Genomic DNA, 26,947 nt, shown 5'->3' on the forward strand with positions numbered 1-26,947 from the left:
CTAACCACTTACATTACTTATGGACTTATACAATACTCCAGATGTCAGAGCAAGCGTGCACTGATTCAGATGTTATGCTTGGCAACTATCATCCATAATATGCACTAAAGTACATAGTTAGCTTTCCTAAAATATTTAAACCTTGTTCAAAGTTTGAGTTTAAAACTTTTTGTTTGTTTGTTTTAATGTTTACTCTTAAAACCAATAATTTTAGCCTTTTTTTTGAGGTTGAGGGTATAAGGGTTGGTAGTGGCCATTAGAGTCCTATTGTTTTATGCAAGGAAACATAATTTCTGTATTGCTTTTATAATTTCTGTCTTCATCTCTGTAGGCCCTGAGAAACTCAGACAGCATTATTTGCAGCTAGGTTATTTAGCAGTTTGCCAAACTTCAGAAGGTAAATGCTGCTCCTCCTGCACACAGGAGTGTTGCTGCTGAGGCTCAGGGGTTGTTTGGTTCCAGCGGTTCTTCCTTAGCTCAGCGTTCAGGAGGTCCCACGTGACTGCCTTCCCCTCCAAAAATCTGGTCGTTTCATCTCTGCACATTTTCACTTCTCTCTGCTTTCTTGGTCTGCTGACAAGAAGATTGGTTTATATACTCTGACATTTAAGAAATACCATTTTCCAGTCTGCTAATCTGCTTTATTCAAGTACTTATAGGAGAGAGCCAGGATGCCTTCCTGCAGTGAAGCTTTTTAAAAATTTGTGTTACACAAGCAGAAACTGATACTGGCCAAACATTAGTATTGACAGTTAAAATGAGCAGCATGTAGCAAAACATGGGAGATGATGAAAGGCACTGGTGGAGGCTGTGACTAACATCGTTGTGTAGTGGTCAAGTAATCTGTTGGACATCTTTTGACCAGTATAACATTTTCCAAATGACTAGTAGAGTTATCTTGGGCAATGAAATTATTGTTTCTCTGTGAATGTGCACAAAAATAACAGAGGTAACGTGAAGGAGGAGATGGTTGTGCTGTCTACTCTGATAGCTGAGTTGTTGATGAGTTAAAGAAAGAAAGGTACTTAAGAGCTGCAAAAAGAACTGACCAGTCAAAAGGAAGCACTTAAGGACGTAAAGATTATCTGTGGAACCAAGAAAGAATTCAGGGAACTATTTGGAGGGGGGAAAGAGTATATTTCCGGGGTAGCATTACCTTCGTAATCAGTGTCTTGATTTTAGTACCAGGTGGCAAGGAGCTGTATTGTTGTTCATAGTGGGAGTTTCTTGTCTCCTTGGGCGTGACTGACTGGCCTTCTGCATGGAGGTTGGTGAAGGCCAGGCCATGTGAGTGTGCTCCTGCAGCATCACAACCAGCTCTGCAGCTCTTGGTGGGTGGCTCTTGGTCAACTCCTGGCTGCCTCCTGACCGTCTGAACCTCCTCGCGTGGGAGAGGTGGGCCCAAGCTCTGGTCTCTGTGCTCAGCCAGACCAACCACATCCTGGTTGTGAAATACCATTTGAAATACACAGCTCTTGTTTTGGGCCACAGGGAGGTTAGTTTCAGGATTTCTGTGTGCAAAGTTAACTATCATGTTTTTGTGTGCCAGTCCCCAGTAGAAGATGACTCTTGCTGGAGGTTACACCCCTTCAGAAATGAGGTGAGCAGGTAGAAGTAAGCTGCAGGCAGCCTTTGCATCTTGAATATCCTAACTATTCTTCCTCTTAGAAGTTGGGGCTTTTTTTTTCCTGTGGTGAAAATATGATTTGATGATCTCACCTTCTTTTTTCCTTTGTTTTTGCATCACTTTATTTATCGAGGTGTACCCAGGTTCCTTCTGTTTGTTTTACTGCCAGAGAATTTCAATATGAAAAAGAAAAGTCAATGACGTGGAATTAAAAAGGACTCATCTAGATCTCATAATAATAAAAGTGCTTGGAACAAATGAGTTTGGAATTCATATTGTGGCTTATGCTTCTTTGGAGTGCTTTGTTTTATCATCAGAGAGGCATCATTTGTTTAAACTGTGCTCCTGTCTGACATCTGGTTTGAAAAGCATAATAACCTATATAATCAGCTTTTAAAATGCTGGATTATCTGTGGGTTTATTGACTCTTCTGTACAAAATCTGTTATTTCTAATTAATTCTCCATATAACTATTACTAAAGCCAACTCTCAGACACACAAATGGGCTTGATGGCAATGGCTAGTCAAGGTCAGCATTTAACTGCCAGCATTTGCACTGTTGAGGATAATAAATCAGGCTTATTCTTAATCACATACCCCACAACGTGACGAATGTTAGTGGAGCCATCTAAGCAACCATTTTACAAATCATTTAGAAGATACATTTGGCATTGTTAAACTGGTCCATGCTGCCCTTGGCTGTGAAAGCATTGTGATAAATGTATGCTGTGTTAGATCTCCTTTGTTTGAATCCTGCAGAGTTTGTGTGTGTATGGGGATGTGTGTATGTGTTTGCTTATTTTTTTCTTTGTATTGGAAATAACGAGAGAGGCATGAAAGTAATATTACCTAATCGACCTATGGAAGCCACTGGCTTCTGAAAGTGGGGATGAGTAACCAGCTCTGTGGCACTATTTTCTATTTCTTGTGTTTTTCATTAGGATTTTATATTGAGAGTAGCTTGCCACCCACAAGGAATGTTCTGGGTCAACAAAAGTCCATTGTGTGAAAATTTTACAAACCCCTGTTAAATATCAGAGCAATATGTTTTAGGCACTAATTTGATTTCGGGCAAATGTGTAAATACAGTGTTTTCACTTGATCTAAATTTTAAGACTCAAACCTGCTGTGGCCCACAGATGCCATTAGATTTAGAATGTCATAGCTATTTGGCAATAGGCTAATAATTCTCCAGGGAGTCAATTGTAAAGTTTTTAATCTTTTTTTGTGGTATTTGTTCTTATATGGACCAACTCTTGTATATTTCAAAACAGAAATTTAATTACTCAATTACTTAAGTAACTTTGATTATTGTAACTAAACTTTTCATCTGGAGCCAAAAAATCAAACTGAACTCCAGAAAAACAGCTAAAATTAAATTAATGGAGATATCTCTGCTACAGTCAACTGAATTTAACACTGAGTTTTTTGCTTTTTAAGTGTTACCTGCCTGTAACTTCTCCCAAATGCCAGTTTACATTAGGATTACTTGATAAAAATTCATGGTATGTTACTGTAGAAAATTAATGCAAAGGGAAATATTTAACTTGGAGCATGCACGAAAAGCACTTTCAGTGTGGGGGGTTTAGTGTAGGTTTTCTGCCTGTACATACTATAGAATACAGAGCTAAAATGATTAATGAAAGAATTGGTTTAATAAAAGTAATGAATAAGTAAAGTGTCATTCTGTGTCATAAATACTGGATGTCTGGCCTTGAAATAAAGGCTTGATCACAACTCAGATCTTGATGCAGGTCTTGTTCACAGTGGTCAAAGTCACTAAGAAAGGGATGACAGCCTGAACCAAGAGAGATTTAGGAGGAAAAAGTATAACTATCTGTGTGTGCCTTGTTGAGAACTAAAAGCTTCCATGGAGAGAATGACTTAACCTGAGGTTTAGCTGTGTGATTTGAGCATGGTTTTGTGCTCAGGTTGTTATTATTTGCAGGTATGTACAAACACCACTCTACCTTTGTATGAGGTACTATAACAACATTTTGAGTTGGCAAATGCTCAGGTATAGCATGGGTGAAAGAGAACATGAGAGAGTTGAAAAACAAGCCAAACATTGTTCATTAGAACACAATCATAGCTAGAGCTGGCACAAGGTGGAGGAGATTTAAGTACCAACAGCTAATATAAATGTTTCTTTGCAATGAAGTATTTGAGAACTGCTCCATGTTGCATAGTCCTGTTAAATGACAATACCTCGTTTGTGTTTTAAGCTATTCCACTTTTAAACTGATTACAAGAATGAGTTAATTGAATTTCATTCCAGAATGTTAAGTTTCCACCTGTGATGATGTGGCTGAGTAGCCGAATACATGCTTTGTATTCAAACTTTACCTCTGCCTTTCAGTGGCATTCAAGTCTTTAGTTTAGAGAAACGCTGTATGAAATATGCTATAGTCTTAAGTAGGCATTTAATAATAGTCCTGGATCAAACTGGTGTCTCAATGTGTCTTTTTGCTGTCTTTTCTTACCTAATAATTCTGTGTAAGTGCAATTTTGTAGGGTAGCTTGTATCTAAAAAAAGGCTCTCCCACCTTGTGCAAATCCTACATGACAATTTATTTTCAACTAAAAATAATACATAATTATATATATATATGCAATATGTATATATAGAGAAGCATGTGTGTGCGTATATGTATAAAAATAAAAAATCATGCACACTGCTGTGATACCCTGGAAACTTCCATTTCTCTACAGGAAGAGCTCTCTTAACAAAATTACCTATTATTTTTTTTTGGATATGAAAAAAATACACTGACCTTTTTCAGGGTGGAAAGATTAGGAAAGTTTTTGCTAGTCTTATGAAGAAATGGGAACATGCAGCATCAAAATTACAAATCCCTGGAGACATTTTTGTGTTATGTCAGAATGGAAATGTTACCTTCTTCAGCAAAATACTGACATATGCAATGAAACAAAAGAAAAAAAAAAGAAAAAAAAGAATTTTCAACGGTAGTTTTCCAGGTTATTGACATTTTCTCTAGAAAGCAGATACCTTTTGAAGAATTTTTTTTAATGAGAGCTTAATTTTTTTTTGGGCAGTAGGGAACATGCTGGAGGGAGAAAGTCCTGTTCTTTGCCTAAACACATCCGAAAGCAGAGCTGAATACCAGCACAGCCTTGGCAAATCCTGAAGAAGTTATCTTTCCCTAGGGTAGATTAATGCAGCATGCACAGGTATGACTGTGACTCGAGCTCACAGAACTCATTTTAACATAAATTTGGTGAAGCTTTCTCTTGAACAGATGAGCTAATGCCATCACCTAGCAATTATCAAGTAGTGTGATGTTATGTAATGAAAGTATAAATAGCACAAGGACTAAAACTAGTAAATCTAACAGACTAGCGAGCAGACAAGAGCAGGAATACTATTTGGAACATTTTGATTAACATCTGAACACTGTCATTTAAAAAGACATTTAGATTTGATGTTACAGTAAAGCTGTAGGCCAGGAGAGTTGCGCTCCTTCATTTGGAGTGCCATTTGAGCTGTGCCCCCTGGATAAATCACTTGGCCTCTGTATAACTCTTTAAAGGAAGTTAGAAATTTGGAAAAAGGCAAGAGTGCATACTTGAAATTTCTTAAACAGGTTCGTTGTCTTATGTTTGAATTAAGACTACCTGTGCTACTGTGTTTTCCCGATGTCTGATGGACAAATAGCCTGTGACTTACAGTTTGAACTACTCGATTATTTCCCCATCAGTGTCTTTCAGGGTTGTTTTTGTAGTTGTTTGGCAGCGTTCATAGGGATAATGGGTAAGGAATGTAAGAGGTCATGTTTACCTGGAGGAGAGAGGTTGTGTGGAAGGAGAGACTCTCTCCAGCCCTACGGAGACATGGGAGGGATCCAAAGCTTTCATCTCCTTCAGGATCTGGCATGTTTCTCTAAGCATGCTGATTACACTAGGGTGGCATTTCCAGTTCCTGGGGGAAGAAGGGAAGGGAGGAAACTCACGGCATCTTGAAATGTGACTTGTTTTTGAAGATCACTGTCTTTTAGAGGTGCCAATGGAAAATACTTCCTAAAGCTAGTGTTGGAGAGTTATGGCTTAAAAAGAACCAACCACAGAATGCCCTGTCATTTAAGAAGGCAGTAGATGATTGAAGCGGGGCTTGCAAGGTGTGTCAGTCTGCAAAACTTTGGAATGGTCTGAATCTGCAGTGCTGCTTTTCTGGCACTCACAGTCATACGGAAGGGTTTTCTGAGCTTGCAGAAAGTAAAAAGGCTCCAAAACTCTATAGGAAGTAATCTGTTAAATTACAGAAATATTGGAAATATTTCAAGGACCACTGCAGTGAGAAGCAGAAATATGGACAGGAGAGTGCACTTTGCTGTGTTACTTTATAAAATGGCCTTTGAGGTTTTTGTACGGGTATTCCTCAGCTGTGAAGTCTTCAAACAAAGAAAAGGAAAGAAAATTTATAGCTGCCAGGTTGCTGCCAGAGTGGTTGGTTGGTTTATTTGTTGTTTATTTTCAATTTTAATCATCTGCTACCAATAAGTTACCATTGCCCTTGTGGTAACTTCTCACATTAACATTGATATATTATGGGTGTTGTTTTAAACCAGACAATAAAAATGTTGCACTTACTAATTAAAGCAATTCATGTATCCAGCCAGGCACTGCCAGAAAGAGTTGTGGTTTCCTAATTGTTAGGTGCCTTGAGCAGTATACCTGTTATAAATTCTTAATTGAACTTTGTATTATGGCCAGTGTGATTTGAAATATTCATAGGTGCTTTGTTTGATTGTTTTTACTCCAGCTCTTCATTGAGAAGTGTATCAACTGGATCATCAAGACCTTCCAAAGTGTGTTTGGTGTGTGGAGATGAGGCATCTGGATGTCATTATGGCGTGGTTACATGTGGCAGCTGTAAAGTTTTCTTCAAGAGAGCAGTAGAAGGTAAGAAAACACAAAACAAAAAAATGTCAACACAAAAGAAAAGACAAAATATGCTCTGGGGTTTTTTTCAAAAAGGAAAAAAAAGAAATATATATATACACACACATATAAATTTTTCTATGTGTTTTCTGCTGTTGATAAAATTCTATGTTATTAATGTAAAAAAAAAAAAAGTTGAATGAACTCCAATTAAATTTGGTATAACTTATGTAGAATGTGCCAGGGTGTTCTGCAATGTACATCTTCTAAAAGATGCATTGTTTTACTTTAAGCCACTGCTGAATCAGGCTGCTTCTCCACCACTTCAAGGGGATTTTTGTAATTTTTAGTTCACAAAGATACAATTGATGTAAACATACTCCTGCTTCTCCTGTACTGGAGGATGAATACACTTGTCTCATCATACTTTGGCAGCCTTACATGACAATGGAGTTCTAGTCTTTCCTGGGCATCTCAGTAGAAAGAAGTTAGGATTACTCAATAGTGCTATAGTACCTCTAGTAGATGTCGTCTCTTGGTGACTTGGTTTATTAGGGTAAAAGAAAATGTTTGATCTTTACAGACTTTGTAAGCCACTTCTTCAAGTAATAAAAAAATTAAGTTTTTAATGTCTGATAATAAGAGTTCCTGACATGCAAAGGAAGTAAAAAGGATATAGGTTTTTTGAAGTCTTTGCTGATGAGTAGATGTTGTTACAACCACGGGTGGAGCAAGACATACCTACTTACTGGTTTATCTTCATGAAGAAAACCTAGAAGGAAGAAAATAGGCTCTTAGTATGGTGTCCACTGAGAAGAGTGAGGCAGTGTGTGATGTGATTAATTTCTTCTGTAATCATTAAATCTACTGCTGATGGCAATAAGGTTTTAGCTCTTTGTTAAATAGACCTGGAGGGCTTGTGCATCACTGAAGTGAAGACCTTCATGTAATATCTCTCTGTCAATCTATTTATCTATCATTGAAAGTGTCGATCTAATTGAAATGAACCTTCCAAAGTTATAAGGACATGGAAGAGGTTTCCCCCTGCTTGAAAGCACTTTCTCGTGCAGTTCTGCAATAGCTGACCTTGATGCCTTCATTCCCCAACTTCTTCCTTGAGAATTTAATTGCTTGATGTAGCATATGAACTGGAAAACCTTACTTATAGTCACTGAGTGATTTCCTCTGTATGCTTCCACACCACATCATGGGTGGGTCTTCAGACGTCCATATCTAAGCTGGTCTCTGAATCACGAGGATCTATCTTTTGGATTTATGGTGGATATACTGTGTGAAGTGACAACACCTTTTGTTATCTTCCTTCCTCCTTTCCTGCCTCCCAGGAAAGCTTTCTTCCCATTCCTGAATCACTATAATTTCAAGGTGCTACGTATCTACATTTACTGCCTTCCTGTCTTTTGATGTCTATTCTGACATGATGTCCCTATCCAATTTTATAGGAATTTATGAGGAAGACTATGATTCCAAGCCTCAGAAGCCAAAATTGTTAGGAAAGGATCACTCTCTGTGATCAGGCATAAAAATACATTTTTAAAGTGTAATTAAAAGTGATCAGTAATTACTGAAAGTTTACAAGTTAAGCAAAACAAAACCCTCAAAAAATGAAAGACAAAGCTACCCTGTCATCCCTAAAAATGTATGATGTGTTAAAATTAATGTACATTTTTTGGAGTCATTATATTAACATACATGTTCCTACCAGTGGTATGTGAGCACTGTCTAGATGTCTGCTTGGTATGCACGAGACTGAGCTCTTGATGCTACCACTACTGTTGTTGTTATGCAAACACTGAAGTTTTGTCTTGGCTTGCACTTCTATGTTTATATATCTAATATATATACATAAAAGTACATTGTAGGGTATTAGCCACAAAAGAACATAGCAAAAATATAATATACATTTTGGCTTTGGATATACTGAGACTGTAAATATGAATAAAATTTTATGGAGGTAGTTTTGTAACAACAAGTTTATTGTGGAGTCATCATAAATTTTTCAGTCAGGAACATGACTAGTAAAGCACTCTATTCTGAGGTTTCCTGATTGAAAGAAAATATTTGTAATAATTATTCTGTGTCATATGTTCAGGAGGATGTTTTTAAAACTATGGTAGTGGAGAGCATGGTATAAATAAATAAATAAATCAAAGTGGAAGAACTGCTTTAAATGTAGATCCTGGGCATACGTGCCTCAGCACTGAGCTAAAGTTGTGTTCTTTAGCAAAGGGGGCAAAAGAAGTTGTAGTCTTTCAAAAATGGCCTCCTCTTCCAATTGTTATTTAATACAGTAACTACAGCTGGTGTCATTTTCACAGAACCACAGAATGGCTGAGGTTGAAAGGAACTTCCGAGGGTCATCTGTGCAGCCCCCCTGCTCAAGCAGGGCCACTTAGAGCCAATTGCCCAGGACTGTGTCCAGATGACCTTTGAATATCCCCAAGCATAGAAACTCCACAATGGGTCTAGGCAACTTCTGCCAGGGATTGGTCATCCTCACCATAAAAGTGTTTCCTGGCGCACAGATGGACGGACCATCCTGTGTTGCAGTTTGTGCCCTCTTTGAATGGAGCAACTCCTCCTTTAGTCATTGGTTTCTGCTGATTAAATGAAAGTATTATTTAGTTTAATTTAGAGAGTTACGTACTGATAGTTCTTCAAAAGTGGGGTGGGGTGGAAATCATGGGAGAGAGCACATGGTGTTCAGGTGGAAGGAGGAGGAGAAGTGATGTAGTTGAAGGTGTCCCTGCTCTTTGCAAGGACCTTTAAAGGTGCATTCCAACTCAGCCATTCTGTGAGTCTATAAAGTGGGCAGACAAATTGTGTTAAAAAGCATGGAAGCAGAGAGAAGGGGGATTTGAAGATGGGGACCCCTGCACACCACTCGGTTCTTTGGGTCTGGCTAGAATTGCTAACGTCATCAGCCCACCTTGAACAGCTTTTGAGTGCCAATTCCTTTGTGCTCCTTTGAAATATTATAAAACCAAAGCGATTATAACAGAAAATAACAACTGTATTGGAATTTAAACACAAGAAATTAACAAGAAACACAAGAACAAAGAGACTACAGCTTGCATTTCCAATTATAAATCTGGTAATTGTATTCCCAGTTAATCGTATCTTGGAACTTGCAGGAAATGTCTAATGAATTTATGAGAAGGAAAGCTGTAGACCAAAAAAGTATTAAAATGGGTTTATTGGTGAAATTTCAAAAGTAATTTCAGATGGAATTAATTACAGGGCTGTAAATTATCAAAATACAGGTTTTGGTATTAAGTAGGCGTGGACGTTTTGCTGACTGACTTGCTGCACAGGAATCTGATCTGAAAAAAAGTGATTTTGTCATTAATGTAAATTTGATCTGCCTTGCAAACGCTAAAGTCCTTTAACTGTAAAAGTTGTGATAACTGGTGTCAATGCAAAAGTTAAGATGTATATATTTAGAATACATTTTTACATAGGATAATTGTATGGGGCTTTTTTTTCTGAATTACAAATATGGCAAATCATAAAGTTATCTGAACTTTAATTTGTCATCATACTAGAGTCATATGATGAAAATACACTGTACTTTGAGGGAACTTAAAGCACCTGGCTAGTCTTGTCTTCTCTTTTTCCACTGAAACAGCTTTCTCTAAGGAGAGTAACAGGCTTGAAGTCAGAAATCACATCTGTTCTTGCCTATGCTTTGCATTTTCAGTCTTCATTTGTTCAAGTTCCAGACAAGTATGAGGTAATCTCTCCTAAATCAAAATTTATATTGTCTCTTAAATTGCTAATCCTTTATTCTTCCTTTGGCTTGAAGGTAGGAAAAAAGGAAGGCACTTTTTTGTCTCCATATGGGGCTAAAGACTACAGTACAAATGACCATTTTCTTCCAGTTATTTTACAGATTTGCTTGGAAATTTTTGGCTACTTAAAATGGGAGAATTAAAAAATTATGTTGTATTAGTTATGGGTAAGCTTGTCCTCTTTTAAAATACAAAGATCTGATATTCAGTAAACATCGGATTCTGCTGTTGATTTCTGCTCCAGGAGGTTTACCTTGAAGCTAGTTCTTCTATTTTAAGTCAAAAAAATAGATTTCTCTTCACTTCTGAAGTAGAAACATAGTCACAGCAACAAGTTTTCTTTTTCCCCCACTTGACCTTTTGCTATTTGCTGACTTAAAGTGGGGGGTAATTTGGCTGAAGGAAACCTCAAAATCTGATCTGATGCCTCCTGGATGTAGTAAATGTGCTGTGCACCTCGGTGAGCAGCTGGTAACAAAGAAACCCTACCTCCGCTGGTGTTTGAACAGCAGGTTACCCAAGAGTTGGCTTTAATAGTGGGAGGGTTGAAATTTCTTGTGTAGCAATGGGCGGGGTCTCAGCACAGCTGTGGGAGCTGAGGTTGCCTCAGAGATAGGGTTACGGAAAAGTGGTGCCGTCCTCCCTCTCCCTTTGTGCTCGGCTGCTCTGAAAACGCAGACACGAAACAGCCTGGGCTGCAAGACCAGGGGTCCAACCCAGCAGTCACCTTGCCAGGCTACGAGGCCAATCCTTGTGCCATAACCAAGAGGATCCAGCAGCTTTAAGAGGCTCGGCTTCGCGTGAAGGGTTACAAGCTATTGCCAGGCTGAAAATTCAGTGGTAGATAAATCCAGTTCTTTGGCAAGCAAAGGCGCTGTGCGACTGTTTAACAAGGGGCTAGATGCATAATATCCCAGGGGTACTCTTGGTTTTGGGTGCTTTGGTTTTGGTTTTTTTCTTTTGGAAGTATTCTGTAGTCTCTGCATCCAGTAGGCCACACAAGATGGAAAGCAATATATGTAACACGTTATTTTCAGAAACAGTTAATCTTCCTATGGTTTTCCTATGCACTGTAAGTGAAAGAGCTTCCCAAGACTTTACAATCTCCAGTAGAAAATAAAGAGAAACTAAAGCCTCTGTGTGTGCCTCATTTTTTTATTTTTTTTTTTCACTTCAATTGAAGTGGAAAAATTATCAAGGTATGAGAAATACTGACATATCTAACTCTTGAATAATTTTCTTAATTAGCCTAACTTAAATTTTTATAGAATACTGGTAAACAGGGAAATTTACCTTATTGATAATTTAAGGAAACAATATTTTTTTATGCTGTATGAAGCTGAAATTGATACATAAGACAAAGGCATTTTGCAGTGTGCGCACCCATGAATTTTGTAGGTCTGTATTACTATAATTAATTATACATACAGTTCTTCACTCTCCACTCTTCTGTTCATTCACTGTAATGGAGTCAGTGTTTTTCTGTAACAGGCTGCAATTTTCCTTTTATCCACTTTCATAAGGTCAGTGGCCTCTCTAAATTCGACATCACTCAGTATAGATGTCCATATGTTTTCATAGAAATTTCTGTGTGGGATTTGAAGTTGACTCTTTTCCTGACCTGTTGCAAGAATCTGTTTTACAACCTATCAAACAGAAATATTAGGTGAAGAGCAAGCAGATGGGTGATCTGCTGAGGGCAAGTGAGCTGGTCAAATTCATGTAGCAGCTGCTACTCTTACTTGATATGCTATGGTTAATAGGTGTAAAATCAAATTTAAATAATTAAGTCATCATAGGTTTGAAGCTGCCACCAGCCTTCCATGCTTTCATAGATATGTAAAAAGGAGTTTTCCTGGTTTTTTGCTCTGCCAGGCAGTATTGCCTTCATTCCTCCTCCTGGGCTGGTTTTAGTAGGGACTCAGAGTTCAGGAGAGTGGTAGGGGGAAGGAATTAAAGAAGTTTGCAGCATGACCCCAAAAAGGGGAGCAAAAAATCAAGCAGCAAGAAGTGTGACATAAAAAAAAGGAAAGAATAAAGGGTAGAGCATATATTACAATTGAATATTTTAACACCGGGGAGAGGCGAAGCATGAGGAAAATCTTTCCTTGTGGCTCTTGAAATATGTGGCCTGCACAAAAAACACTGCTTGATGCTCAATAAAATAAAAATGCTGGGTGCATGGTAAATGTGAAGTGGAACACTAGTAGACCAAGCATAATGTGGTAGCTTTTCAGAAAGGAGGGCATAGATTTGGGAACCACCCAGGCCATACGGTGTCGTGGTTTAAAAACAAGCACAGAACGGGTGGTTTTAGCAGCTGCAGTGCCACAAAGAACCCTAAGTTGCTTAATAGATGTGAAAACTATATGAAAAAATATTTTATATCAAGGAAACTAAAAATCCACATTCATTCCTTTCTGAAAGCATTAAAAATTTCTTCCCTCCCCCAAGACTTTCCAATGTCTGCAGTTTTTTTGATTGTAACTTGTTTACCATGTAAGCGGGTGTTGGTGTAGAGAGGGACAGATAAGTTATGAGGATGAGAATTTACATATGGACTGCTGTCTAGCTTTGAAAAATGCATGCACAAGGCCAGGAGGACTGCATGCAACTATTGTTCTCCTGCACTCTGTTGTTTGTCTTTCGTTTTTTGTTTTATGAATACTAATTTCTAGGCTGCTTCATCTATAAAATAATATATTCAGTAGGTGATACCAGTCTGAACAAGCACAATATGCAGTAAATGGAACATTGATGCAGAGGTAAGATTGGTTTATCTTGGGTAAAAGCCTTTAATTGCCACAAATTCAAGCATCACACAGGCTTTGAAGGGCTTACCTTCTACATTCTTATGAAGGGGAGGGAAGATGTGATAGGGAACTCAGTTGCAGTAATATTTTATTGTTGTGGTTTTCTTTTTTTAGTACATCACAGGGTAATATGCCAGCAGGTCAGTCTTCATAGAGGTGGGATGGTCCTGTGAATGCAGGCTGAGTTAAGGTAGCCACAAATACATGGCTAACAAATGTTCAAATGTCACAGCCATTAGTTTAGTGTTTCCTTGAGTATGTCAACTGCCTTTTCTTTAAAAAGGAAGTTCCAAGGTGGCTGAGCCACTTGCCCATGTATTGTGTATATATATTTGTGTAACATGGTCACACAAAATCAGTATGTTTGGATGCACCTAGTATTTCAGCAATCAGGGAAGTATTCACAGCGTCATGGCACAAATGGTGCTGGGAATGCTTATCTGGAGTATTGTATTTACTTCTGGTCACCAGTATGTTAAAGGCAGTTTGATTCAGAGTCGCATAAACACACTAGGAGGGCTCCTGAAATGATCTGGGGAATAAAAATTTATCTTAGGTCAGGTGGCTGAATGCTTTTAGCTTTTTTTAGCCTACTCAAAAAGAGTCTGAGTTGGGACATGATTGCTGTCTATAAATATTTCACAGTTGAGGAATAGACAACCGAGAGGGAGGAGAACTTATTTTGAACTAAGAACTGTACTGAAATAAGAGCAAATGGGTAAAAATTACATTAGTTAGTTTGCTATTTTGAGAATGCTGCAAACCACCAGAAGGAGGGACTTTTAGGGGCCCTTTCCTGAAAAACATCAGAATGATTTAAGTACCTACTTTGAAATTGAGCATAAGAGAAGTAGCTGATGTATAATATAATTTGGTTATCTGTGATAGTAAAGGATAAACCAAAGAGGTCTCTTTTGGTTAATATTGCAAGGCTGGAGAGTTCAGCTGACTCCAAAAATGAGGGAAGTAGGAGTAATAGAGAGGGTGAACTAACTAAGACATTTTTAGAATATTCCATTTGTAATGATGGTGAATGACTAAATCTTCACAGGGATACAGAACTTCAGTTTTTAAAAATTGATGTGAAGTGCTGAGATCTTGCATAGGGCAGAATTGCTTTGTATTTGTACTAGCAGATGAATGTCTGTCTCCTGCAATGACTTCTCTTGTTTTGAGTTCAGAAAAAAGCTCAGGAGAGTGAAGTCCTTTTGAAATAACTCCATCCTATCCAACTAAGGCTCTGCAGGTACCCCCAGACCCCATCAGGTGACCTCACGCTGGTTACATTCGCCTGTAATCCCCTCAAGCAAGAGCCTGGCTACTGAGAAATCCCCTGTCATTGAAGTATAATTGATCTGGCTTCTTGGACACTGTGCTACTGGGTTGTTGGGTTTGGGGGTTTTTTTTCTGATGCCTGGTAGAACACAACCGAATGGATAACTATAGCATGAACAAACATTCAAACTGGAATTTGCAACTGGACATAAATATATGGACAAGATCTTCTATATCAAACAGCATCAAGCATATCATATACCATAAAACATCCTTAATCAGATGCTTTAGCTCCTTGTATGGTACTACTTTCTAAAATGCTGTTATCTGCCTGCCTTGGCAGCCTCTAGAAGCAGTGTTATAATTTTCACTTTTAGTAGAAAATGGCACTTCTCTTCTACAACCCTCAAGGTTCAGAAAATTTTTAGAGCCTGTAATGGCTCTTCCAGTCTCAGGTTAAGTAGTTAAGAGCCAAAAGGGGATAATGCTGCAAGGTGCCTTTAACACCACAGTGTTAGAGATAAGGGATTTTGCAGCATTGTGGCTGAAAGAAATTCTTAATAGATAAAACTTCAAAATAAATATATAAATACATAAAGCTAGAAACAAAGCATCTTTTTGTACCTCCTAAGCCTGTTTTAAATAAGGATATGGGAAAACAGTCTCCAGACAAAAAAAAAGATATAAAATGTACATACAGATCTGTCTGTTATAGACAGAGGGAACAAGGCATCTGCTAGCATCTTGGATATAAATAGAGTGGGAAAGGTAATGGCAAATCTCCCATTGCCTTGAATGAAGCCAGGATTTCAGCCTTTTTTTGGAGCACAGTTTTAGGTTGTTGAAGTTTAGGAGTGCCTTTGTTAGGTTTAAAGTCTAGACTTAGACTGAGGCATTTTTGTCAGGCTTTTTAGGAACAATAGTGGCCCGTGGTCAGCATTGAAGCCCACAGCTCTTCATTGTTTAAGCAGAGAAAATTCTGTTAAATAGAAATATTACCTGTTTTTAACCTTCAGAATTATTTGGTGCCCTTTCTCACAGTTGAGTTGCCAAACCCAGGGCCCTAAGAAAGAGAACATGGGATATCCATCCCTTCCTATTTCAAGAGTGATGAGGATGTGGGGCTTTTGTATGTACCTTATCCATGCTAAGGGCAAGCAGAAGCAAGCACTTTAGAGTTACTGTGTCCCCTCCCACCCCTTTCTGCTCCTCTTTGTGGGTTCTTACAGTGCAATGGTGGGTTTCAGGGGGTTTGAGCACTTGGGTTTTTTTCAGGTTGGTATTTTTAAAATACGTTTGGGAGAAAAAAATTAAGTTTGCAAAATCATAACTAAATATGAAAGTAATGAATGTTTCTGGCCCGCGTGCTCTTTGTTCATCTGCACCACACGTAATGATTTCTAATTCAGCCTTAATTACACAGTCCCATACAACTTTTTCCATTACACCTCTGCCTTGCTCATTGAACAGATTGGATAAGGTTCAATTAATGAGCAGCTATTCAATATCTTGTATTCTTCTCATTGCTCTATGTATGGTCCTGTGCCTTCACTGCTGATTATTATTCATCCCTTGCTCATAATACATAATTACTCAATTCTTACAGAGGTTTTTTATGGTGCTCACTACTAATATCTAAGTGCTTTACAAACATTGTTTAATTTGTGAGATGAGTAGTTATAACCCTTATTTTACAGTTGAGGAGTTAAGGCGCAGATTAAGCTCAGACCTATCCACTGATTTGAGGTTCATGATTTATGAAATTTAGGACCTCCAGAAGCAGAAGTACTTGGCATTTTACAGTATTTAGTACATTCAAAGTGCAATATCCATTGATTTTACTTATGGCCATGGTCACTTAAACCTTTGCAAATCAAACTCTGGATCATAAGTTGGATACTCAGAAAACAAGGAGGAAAATTAGTGTTTTTTCTTGCTTATTATAAAGTATGTCCATAGCAGAGGAGGTGCAGTCCAGTTCTCTGGAGCACTGTTCAACTGCCTCAGGTATTGAATTTCTCTCTCCTTTCTCTCTTTCTTTTTCTTCTTTAAATCCCCATAATCCTTTGTGCATTTTGTTTTCAGTAGCATGCCAGTGTGAACTCCAAGGACAAGAATCCTTTTGACTTTGGTCCTGATTCATCCTAGATCACCATCCATATTGTCCCCAGAGGAGGGTGTAGAAGTAAGGCATAATGTAGTGAGAGACATGGAGAGTCAGATCAAAATTCAGGTTTTGAGGTCTTAGGAAGTCTAAGACTTCTTACCTGTTCAGCAGCAGCAACTGGAGCAAGGTTCCTAGGTGGTCGTGTGCAGGAAACATTGATGGTGCTTCCTAGGAAAGCTACTTACAGATAAATAGTGACAAGGTGCCTCAAGGTCTTAGGAGCTGTGCCTAAACCATTTAAACTGAGGTGAATTTGGGAAGACTGTAATTCAGCTTCTCTAGTACATGCTGATACTTGCATTAGTGGGAGTTTTTGTTACAGCTCCTCAAATTCATCCTTCCTTACTTTTGTTCACAAAGTACATCCCAACATGTTTAATGTTTTAGTTTGAACCTTTCCACTGTATAAATTTTCTGCATAGGTTATCGAAATGCATTATTATGATGTGGTTAATTTACCACCTTTTCTGAATATTCTGCAATATAATTTTTTTTCTTTTTCGGAAGCTTCACTTTTCCTGCTGTTTTGTTTTAATCTTCCTTGTGTAAAGCTTTGTTTGAGTATGGCATTTTTTTGGTACGGCAGATATGCCTTAATCACTTTGTACCTTCAGCACTATTAAAGACTGTGCTAAGGTTCATAGGTTTATGAAAAGAGCAGATTTCGTGTGGATTAACTTTGTCCAGGTGAGAGAACATTGTCGCAGAGTCACAGAATTGCTGAAGTTGGAGGAGACCTCTGGAGCTTATCTGGTCTAACCCTCCTACTTGGAACAGGTCGCTCAGCACTTTGTCCAGATGGGTTTTGGGTGTCTTAAGAGGGGTGGTCATAGGGCAGAAACTCCATATTTCCTCAGGGCAACCTGTTTGACCCTCCTCTCCATTAAAAAAGCAAAAGTATCCTTGCTCTTTTTGAAGACAAAAGTGACACCTGCATCCTTCTAGTCCTTGGGCATCTTGATTACCGTGATCTTTCAAAGATAATCAGGAGGGATCTTGGTGAGGTGAATCATCTCCCTCAGTACTCAGGGGTGTAGTCTGTGATGTTCCGTTTGTTATATGCTCCCTAGGCTGATCCTTCTCCTCTCAGGGTAAGTTTTCCTTGCTCCAGGCTGTCCCTCCACTGTTGCTTTTCAAGGCAAAAGGAACTGCTTTGCATCTGGTTGATTCTCATCTAGAAAACAGGACATTTTTTATTCTATCAAAACATTGCTTTGCATTGATGGGCATTGCAATCTATTAGTTGAAAAGTAAATAGCTCTGACCAGAGGAAGTGTGTTGGGAGAAAACCAGCCTAAAGTCACCCTTCTGGAGGTTGGCTCATTGTTAGAGGAGCTCAGGCTCATGCCCTGACCTCCTGCTGACTCCCACTGCTAGTTAATATGAGTTTGCAAATGGGAAACTCAGACTTAAGAGCTCTGTCAAGTCTGAATGATATTTTGCAGTTCAAGATTGAGTCTCATGATTCCTAACAGATTTTTTTTTCCTGATTTATTAAATCATAATTTTAAAGAAGGTCCATTTACACAGTTTTTTCAATGATATGCCAGATGACCAGTAATAAGAGCAAAAGGCTGTAATGGAATTACTGTTTTAGACTGTAGGTTTTTATGTTTAATGAAATTACTCAGTGCCTCTCGCCTGGAAAAGAATGTCTGAAGAAATTCAAAAGGACTAAATAAATGCCTCAGAAAATAAGTGTGGAAGGGTTATGTTTTTGAAATGTATTCTAGAGATGTAGAACGTAGGCTGACTTACAAGTCACAGGGTGAGAAAAATACCAAAATGGGAATAGTTCTGCAATAGAAAGACAGATGCATTATTTTAAAACACAATGTGATGTCCATAAAACAGAAAAAGAGTATAACAGTGATTTAAAAGAATATTGTGTTTCTTTGAAACTTTTGGTACTGTTCTTGCAAGATGCCAGCAAAAGGCATTGCTGTTTGTGTGTCACTGAACATTATGATAACCAGAATATTTTGAGTTCTTATAATTTAATGTTTCACGCCTTTTCCAGAAAAGGGGTCATTACTTTCAGCATTAAAGCAGTTGTATCAGGTTTCTACATCTCATCTTATTTGCCTTTAATTCTTCTTGATTCTTGCTGAAAACCATATCCAGAGTAGTGAAATTTTCTCCACACCTTTCCTATTCGTGGTGTATTTGCATTCATTTGAGCTATCAGGCCTTAGAACTAGAGCATGATTGTCTCATTTGTACCCACCCATTTATTTTACTTCCTCTGGAAATCAGGTTATGTTGCACTTTAATACAGAAAAGGCCTGGACCTGATGTTTTGAACTCACTGTTGCAAAACCTGCTCCCTCATGTAGCAAGTAACTAACAGGGACTGGTGTTAGAAGGAGACATATGGCAAACAATTCTTGCAACGACAGAGCAGGGTGACGGATGGCATTAAAAAGGTAACTTTGCTTTCTTAGGGAGAGACCGAACGATACAATGTGTGGGAACAGAGCTGAAAAACTGAGCTGTATGGCTTTTCTACCAGGAACAAGTTAAACAGTGGTTTGAAGGTTTACAAACCTTTTCCATGCTCTGCACAAGTTCTGATAAGACTCTTCTTGATTAGGCTGGGAGAACGTTTTTAATTTAAAGCTAATGCCTGTGGGAAAGAAGTGCAATAGTTCTGTACTTTCAAAACTTGGGCTTTTATGCAAGTTTTCTATAAACATTTCAGGAATCCAACTATATCATTCCGTTTCTGAAAGGGCATTTTTTGTCTTGGATATTTAGCTGTAGATGATTATTATTACATGTATTTTCACAGACTCGTGCTCTAATTTTTTTTCTAAGAATAATTATATATTTGGAGCTAAGCATTCAATTATTTATTCATCCATTTTACCACGTGGACGTAGCAAATGGACTTGTGTTAGCCTATACACCATATCATGCATGCAAATTCCACTCTTAACAATACTGCTTGAAATTATGTAAGTGATAGGTGCTAATTTTCTCTGATACAACAGAATGATAATGATGGACTATTGGGAAAAAATAATAATAAGTACTTCTTAGGTTGTGTGCACTAGCATACTAAACTATTCATAAAAATTAAAAAAAGGGAATGAAAAGACACTAACCTACTTAAAAATTATGTCTCTTACTTTCAGTCTTTTTAGTAATAACAGGAAGACAGTATTCCTACAGTGATAGCACCGTATTCCTGAATGAAGCTATCAGGTTGTACATTCATTTCTGTTTGGGGAGGGTGGTTGTTATGAAGGTGCAACCAGCTGAATATTAGATTTTTCAAATGGTTTAAAGAGTCCTGAGAACTACAAGTGATATTTCATATTCTGTACTTCTGCAATGTCATCATGCAGGTACTCTGTGCTGAATGTAGGGCAGCAGGCAGTCTGTCAAGTACAGTATATTTTAATACAGCAACATTGAATACAGCTTTATTAAATAAATTAGGGTGCTGGATAATAGTGCAAGCACTTGGATACAGTGGATGCACCAAGCTGTATCTTTTTCTTGTTTTGCTTCTATTTTCTGAAGGAATCCACTTCCATGTAAGAAGTTGAAACAGAATACCTAGCAATTATTCCTTATTAATTATTCATTTCAAAGTAGGAAGAGGAAATATGACAAGGATGAGTTCTTTCACTGACTGTTTAATAATAAAAGATCCTTCGTGGAAAGCTTATGAAAAAGTGAAGGACATAAAAGCACAAGCAAAACATATGTATTAGTTCATGCTAAAAGAGTTCTGTGATGAGATAGAACAGAGTTGAGCAGCAGAAGGTTTTTGGACAGTATTTAGGTAAATTTGCTTACTTGAGCATCCCTTTTTTCATTGAGTTAGAAAATGTTCCAGAAATAGAGAACTGAAGGACAGTATCATCTTTCTGACATTCATTTCATCCCTTCCTATTGCCATTCTCACACTCGCTGTATGTTCTGTTACCATTCCACTATGAACAGGAGAAAGGCCTTGTTACTGTCACTATTCTTTGTGTCCTTGAAGCCTTCAATAACAAGCTCACTATACAAGAACACCCTTTTTTTTCCACAGCGGAATAAGGTGGGAATAAGGTGGGAAATGCTGTGTTTGCTTCTGCAATCAAAGGTGTGCACTTAGATTCCACAGCCAAAGATAGATCTAAATTATTGCCAGATAATGCAGGTGGGGCTAATCCAAAATCCATATGCATGCACGTTATGTGGATTATGCAATCCATAATCCAAAATCAGTATGCATGTGGATTTCTTGGAGGCTTCACTTAAAATGAAGGTTGTCAACTGAAGAAGTGAGAGAAATCCTTAAAATTAAACTATTTCCATCCAGATATGGGACAAATTTAAGATTTCAGCTGAAATCAGATCAGAAACAAAGGTTTAGAAAAAGAGGGGAGAAGGGCCTCTGGCACCCAGGAAGGGGCACAGAGCAGGCCACAGCAAAAAACATTTCTCCCCTTCCAGACATGGAGGTCATGCCTTACAGTGGGTCTTGCCAAGATTAATAAAGGAAGATTAAATTTAAAGTGAGAGGAAGATCCTTGTTCAGAAAAAAACCCTGGTGCTCAAGCCCATCACGTCTTTGTCAGAGACTGAGCTGGCATGTGCTCGTGTGCATGTTTAGCTTGTGTGTCTCTGCTGTGCTTTTTCCATTTGCTCTGTGTGCTTCCTCAGCTTTCTGGGTCTGATAGGAGAAGGGTTTACAAACAGCAAATGCATTTGGGAACGTGAGGAATATGTGTGATAAACAAGGCATGAGGGACTTAGGAGCCATGTAGCTGAGGCTGTAAAGGGGTAAAATAGCAAACCTGTCTGCGTAGGAGGGCAGTCAGAAAGGATTTCCGAAACAGAGGTCTAAACAGAGTCATCTGCAGCAGTGCAGTAGCTGTCCTGGAGCATGTTTTAGAAGGTTGCTGAAGTCATCCTATTGCTTTTCTTTCCTCCTGGACTTTTTCTCAGTAAATATGTACAGTGCAGGTATTATGTTTATTCACTGTTTGGTCAAATTTATTGTATGTATTCATTTTCATTAATCAGCCTGTCAGGGTTTGGAGTTTTTTGGTTTTTTTCCGTGGCATGTAAACATACTGTACCTTTTGTTTCCCGGGAACCCTTGACCCTCAGCAGAACCGTGGCTTCTCAGTGCTCGATTAGCTGGGTTAATTTCATTTTGCACAACTGTAACTAATGGCCATTTAAAACTGCCAGAAGCCCGCCGTGGGTTTCTCCCCGTGCCTGACCCTATTGGTGAGCAGCACATTAATCAGCGCTCTCTGTCATGGTTTATTGCTTAATGATGAGGGTTAACTGACCACTTCCTAGGAATAATGAAAAACAGAGGTCAGCAATCACCGACTGAACAAAGAGAGGAGCTCTTTCGACTTGTGCTTCTACTCTTTCGTCCTCGGGCAGCGACAAATGTGTCTGCTCCACCACTTAAACGTGAACACTTATCTTTAAAGCTCATCTTAATTATACATCAATCCCTGTCACGTGTTTACCCAATTGAAACAATCAAAACCACTGAGCCAGTTACCTAATTAAAGTCAAAGCAATCATATGTGCAGGAAAACATTGCTTGGTTTGGCAAAGTCTGTTCTAGGAGTTTTAGAACAGCCACGGTGTAACGTGTGGATGCGGCACTGGAACTCCCCAGACCAAACATTTTTATGATGGTTCAGTAATCCATGTCTCTCCTAAGTGCTGTAGTTTAATTTTTGCTTGCAGATACGGAAGCTGCCATAATAACCCTTACTTGCAGGTTCTGATGATGCTGGTTCACAAATTCACGTTAAAGGATACTTCTAATTTTCTTTTTCTCATGTTTAGTTTTACTACTGGTTTTGGTTTGTGCAGGCTTCCCATAAATGGGATATCACTCTTGCTGCTGTGGTGGAGGGCCTTACTGGCTAGTGGGCACCCATGGCGAGGTGGGCAGAAGTTACCCCCTAGTTGAAAGGGCTGGGCGGGGAGTGTACCCTGGGAGAGAGCCCACATTCCTCTGCCCCCCCTCAGCTATAGGATGTGCTTGGCTCTGCCTCCCAGCCAGAGGTGTGGGGGCAGGCTGGGACTGCACAGCAGGAGTGGGAGCACAGAGCCTGCTCCTACAGAGCTGCTCTGCTCAGTGGTTAGGATCTTAAAATCCCATTTCCTCTTCCTGCGAAGTTTTAGTAAAGTAGAGAACGTAAATTAAAAGTCAGTGGTTGTCACATTTTCTGAGGTTATTTTTTTTAACTTCTGAAGCTGAACTTCAGATTATGAGGGAAATTTTGCAGTCCCCTGTACAAGCACAGCATATCAAGTACTGTGGAACTGCTGTAATGTCTTCTGCTCTTCTCAGGAGCACGTGGGTCAAAGTGGGAGAGGCGAAATGGGATATATGGGGAACATCCATCTCTTGGTGTAGCACTTGCCTACTACAGCAGCATGTGATAGACCACTGTGAGGCCATGTAGAAGTACCCTGGGGGTTACTTCTGTTAGAAGTCACCTGGGGGCCAAACAGTGATTCTTGAGGTCTATCTTGCATCCTTAAGTTTCTATGGCTGCCATTAGCTGTTTTCCCTATGCTTACAGAGAGCAGCAGAGCATGGCATCAGGCTGTTTTGGGCTTTCCCCCTCAGACAGGCTCAGCAAATGAAGTCCCAAGGACCATGAAAGCTTGTGGGCAGAGCAGCAGTTGTGTGCACGGGCATCTGGCTCCAGTTGCCTCGCATGGAGACCAGTACCCCAAGCTGGGAGTAGTCAGCCTCCTTGGAAATCAATCTCTTTTAAAAATCCTAAACACTCAGAAGAATCAAGTTGTGGGTGTGACAGATCAGGCTCAATACATTTAGTAGACACTTTATTTTTTGCCTTACTCTTTGCTTCCCTTTGCTTTTGCAACCTGTGCCTTATTCCTCTTTCCTCCAAGATTTTCCCTTGCTGCGTCTTGAGAGTGTGATGAGGATTTTCTGCGTGAAGTCCCTGTGCCAAAGCATTGCTTGGCACATGGAAGAGGTGGCTGGAGCACTAGCTCAGCTCAGACCCCCTGCCCTGGTCCATGCTCTTTGCAGAAGGGAACTTTGGAGGTTGGCAGCCAACCTCCACCAAAACCTTTGCAAATCATATCACGTACAAACTGCAACTTTTCAGTATTTTATACTGTGATCCGTTATAATTTTAAGTGATAATGTATGAGATGGCAAAAGGCACATCTGTGGTATCAGAGCAGTGATGCTTCAAAGGGTCTGTCTCAAAGTGTGAAGGCTCTTGAGCTTCTCAAATATGTCTGTGAAATATGTAACACGGGAGAAAACCAACATGTTCCTCCCTACCCTTATTCACAAACTTACTTTGCACCGAGCTTGGGGCTTCTAGCTGATACATTCTTATACTCGCAAAATAAAATTCAGCCTGAGGCAGACATACAGCATGGAAAATTTCAGCCCCAACTGCTAATGTGTGGTAAAGTTATAAGCAATAGAAAATGAGATCTTAAAATGAGAAGTGTCAGGCAACCTTAACTATATGTAGACCTACCATATTCACTGATGATAATTTGGTTTTTGACAGATTTAAACCAATTTGCAGACTCATTTTGACATATACTATACAAAGAATGGGGAAAAAAAGTTCCTGGAGTAGGACTCTCAGGCTTATAGGTACCACTTTGTAAGTAGTGAAAGCAATGATCAACCACATAGTCATTTTACCTTCTGCCAAACCTTTAAAACTGTATTGCATTAAGTCCATACAAAAAAAAAAATCATAATATAAAATCAAGGCACTGATGCACTGAAGCTGAGACCTGTTGACTTTGTGCCAGTTCTTATCTCATTCTCATAAGTCTAAATGTAGGTTGCAGAAAAATGTTGAATTATAAAAATGTTGCAAAGCTTGCATTGCTGCATAAACAAAAGCCCAGGCTAGCATGCTATTCAGGTATGCATATCCAACATAATTTTACTAACAAATGCTGACTTTCCAGAAAACACTGCAGACCTCTCTTTTGCCTTCCATAGCTGATTTTTTTTTCCTCCCCATTTATGATCTAAGAATCTGTCCTGGGTATTTCTCCAGAGTGGAACTATGAACTTTGCTTATTTGGAGCATCAAGAAGTGATTTTAAGACCAAACTAGGGGGCTTGGGATGAGGAGTGGGGGCACAGGGTGACCTTTAAGGTAATGTTTCTGGGAGGCCTTGTCTATCGGTTGAGAGGCTCGGGAATCCTATGGGCCCAAACGTGGCGTTGGTCTGGAATGTAGTTTGGGGATTATATAGCAGGCTACATCCCAGCAGGGTTGTTTGCAGACTGCCTGCAGCTGGGCTTTGCTTTTTTTTTTTTTTTTCGGTTTGGTTTTTTTGGGGGTTTTTTTGTGGTTGGTTGTTTTGAGGAGTTTTTCCCAGGTGACATACAAAACGTGTGTGAACGGTAATCGCCCATTCCCTGGATCAGGCTCTGGCAATCACTACATGACTTTTAAAGTGTCTTTCAGTAGAGCCTTGCTGACAGCTCAACAGTTATATAAAATGCTGCCTTCCTAAAAATCACTTCCCAGCAATGTCAGTGTGTGAAGAGCTAGGTGAATCCAGTTACTTTCCTGCTGGGATATAATTTGTTATTTTTCAGAGCCATTCCATCTGGCTTACACAGTCTGGGGTAAAAATGTTTGCCTAATCATGTCTCTTTACCTGGGCAGATTAACTTGGTGCTATATGTTTGTGGCAAAGTCTTGTGTACATGGGTAACGCTGTTCATATTGAACAGTCCTGTTGTTTCACGGAAGATAAACTTTAGATGTGAATAACTCTTTTCACTCTCAACAGTAAAATGTGAAATTTCAAGCAATGCAGTCTCCCATCTTTCATGGTAGCTCATTTAGTCATAATTAATTCCTGTGAGGATTTCACTGATATGTAGCCTAAATTTTTTTTCCTTCCTTAATCTTATTTTCATCATCAGGTCAAAATCTTCGTGTACTCTGCATTCTTAAAACTAGGCACATGCTTAGGTGCCCAAGGCAAAAGGGCTTAAAGCACGTGACTGGAGACTTGAACTAGGCTGTTATCATTTCCCGTCTCTAATTATCAGAGAAGTTACAGGCGGGCAAAGGGCTACTTTAAATTTTCTTGGTAAATCAGTCCCTCTGGCTTTTAATCATTTCCGTTCCACTTCTCTGGACTTCCTCCAGTTTGTTTATATCTTCCAGTAATGAAGTGCCTGAACTGCATACAATATTCCAGGTGTGGCTGCAAAAGAAATGCATAAAGAGAGCACTGCCATACCAGGCTGCTCCACTGTGTAATGCTTCTACAGAAAGAGCCAGGGGTATTATTGGCACTTAATTCTCCTCTGCCGCATTGCTTCTTACATGCAGATTATCCTCTCATTCCTAGGTGTCTTTTGATGGTGAGGCTTTCCAAATTTTGCATTGTTACTGTGCCTTGTTGTTAACTCTTTATTTTGGATTTCTCTCTTGGTACATGCCGTAGCATTTTCTCCAACTGCAATTTTATTACTTGTTTCCTGTCTTTGCTTCCAGTTTCACTACACCCTTTTGTATTATTTTTCTCTCCATACTTATGCTGGCAACTCCTCCTCCTTTCTTCCTACTTCCAATGAAAAGATCAAAATAAGCAGTAGTCCCTCTGATACTTCACAGGATAACTTCACGGTGTGATAAACTGTTTGAATCTGGCTGTCACTTAGTAGGAATTTGCTGTAGAGATTCCTAATGACAGAATTGGTGTAGGGTCTTTTCATCCCGTAAATCTTGCCAGATGATAGCAATGAAGTGGATTCTAGATTTCTTACTCACTGTATAAACAGCTTTTTCAGGTGAGGAATAGGAGTAAAGAGAGGTTAGTGGATGAGAAATGTAGTGGTTAAAATGAACTGGGCATTGTGCATCACTGAATAAATAAAATACATTTTCTGCATGGGTGCATCTCCCAACGGTGTTTCCGTATTTGTGTACTTCACCCTTTAAAGTAAGTATTCGTGACCTGCTGGGTGGATCAACATCTTCAGGGACCATTACCTTGGAACTACAAGGGGTAAGGATGCTCCTAGAGGCAGCAAGAGTATGCTGTGCCCAGGAGGGAACTGCCAACCAGCACTATATTTTTCTGAAAAGAAATGGTGGGTTTTGTACACTGACGGCCTGATTTCCCCTTTTACTTGGTGTAGACATCTAACCTTGGGAAAAACAGAGGTAAAGCACTGTCACTCCTATCCTGCAGTGTCTTCTGCTTGACTGTACAGGTATAAATGGCTTTGTACTCTTGGACTAATTTCAACTTTGCCTTACCAAAAACACTAGTGCAGGAGAAAGTGTGGACCTTCAGGCAGCCCTAGAAAGTCCATGGGGATGATGCTTTGCTTCTT

The 26,947-nt window shown here is 39.1% G+C and overlaps 1 protein-coding gene across 3 annotated transcripts in view; it reads left to right on the forward strand.

The window, feature by feature from the left end:
• NR3C2 (nuclear receptor subfamily 3 group C member 2) overlaps nt 1-26,947 on the forward strand; it is a 208,653-nt gene that overhangs the window by 113,949 nt on the left and 67,757 nt on the right. For all 3 annotated transcript variants that reach the window (XM_017820117.1, XM_017820118.1, XM_017820116.1), the window contains one exon: nt 6,408-6,547. In XM_017820117.1, coding sequence (XP_017675606.1) covers nt 6,408-6,547 — 140 coding nt within the window. The remainder of the gene's footprint in view (nt 1-6,407; nt 6,548-26,947) is intronic.

The sequence above is a fragment of the Lepidothrix coronata genome, unplaced genomic scaffold (genome assembly GCF_001604755.1).
Source record: "Lepidothrix coronata isolate B3197 unplaced genomic scaffold, Lepidothrix_coronata-1.0 Scaffold79, whole genome shotgun sequence".
Lineage (NCBI taxonomy): Eukaryota > Metazoa > Chordata > Aves > Passeriformes > Pipridae > Lepidothrix > Lepidothrix coronata.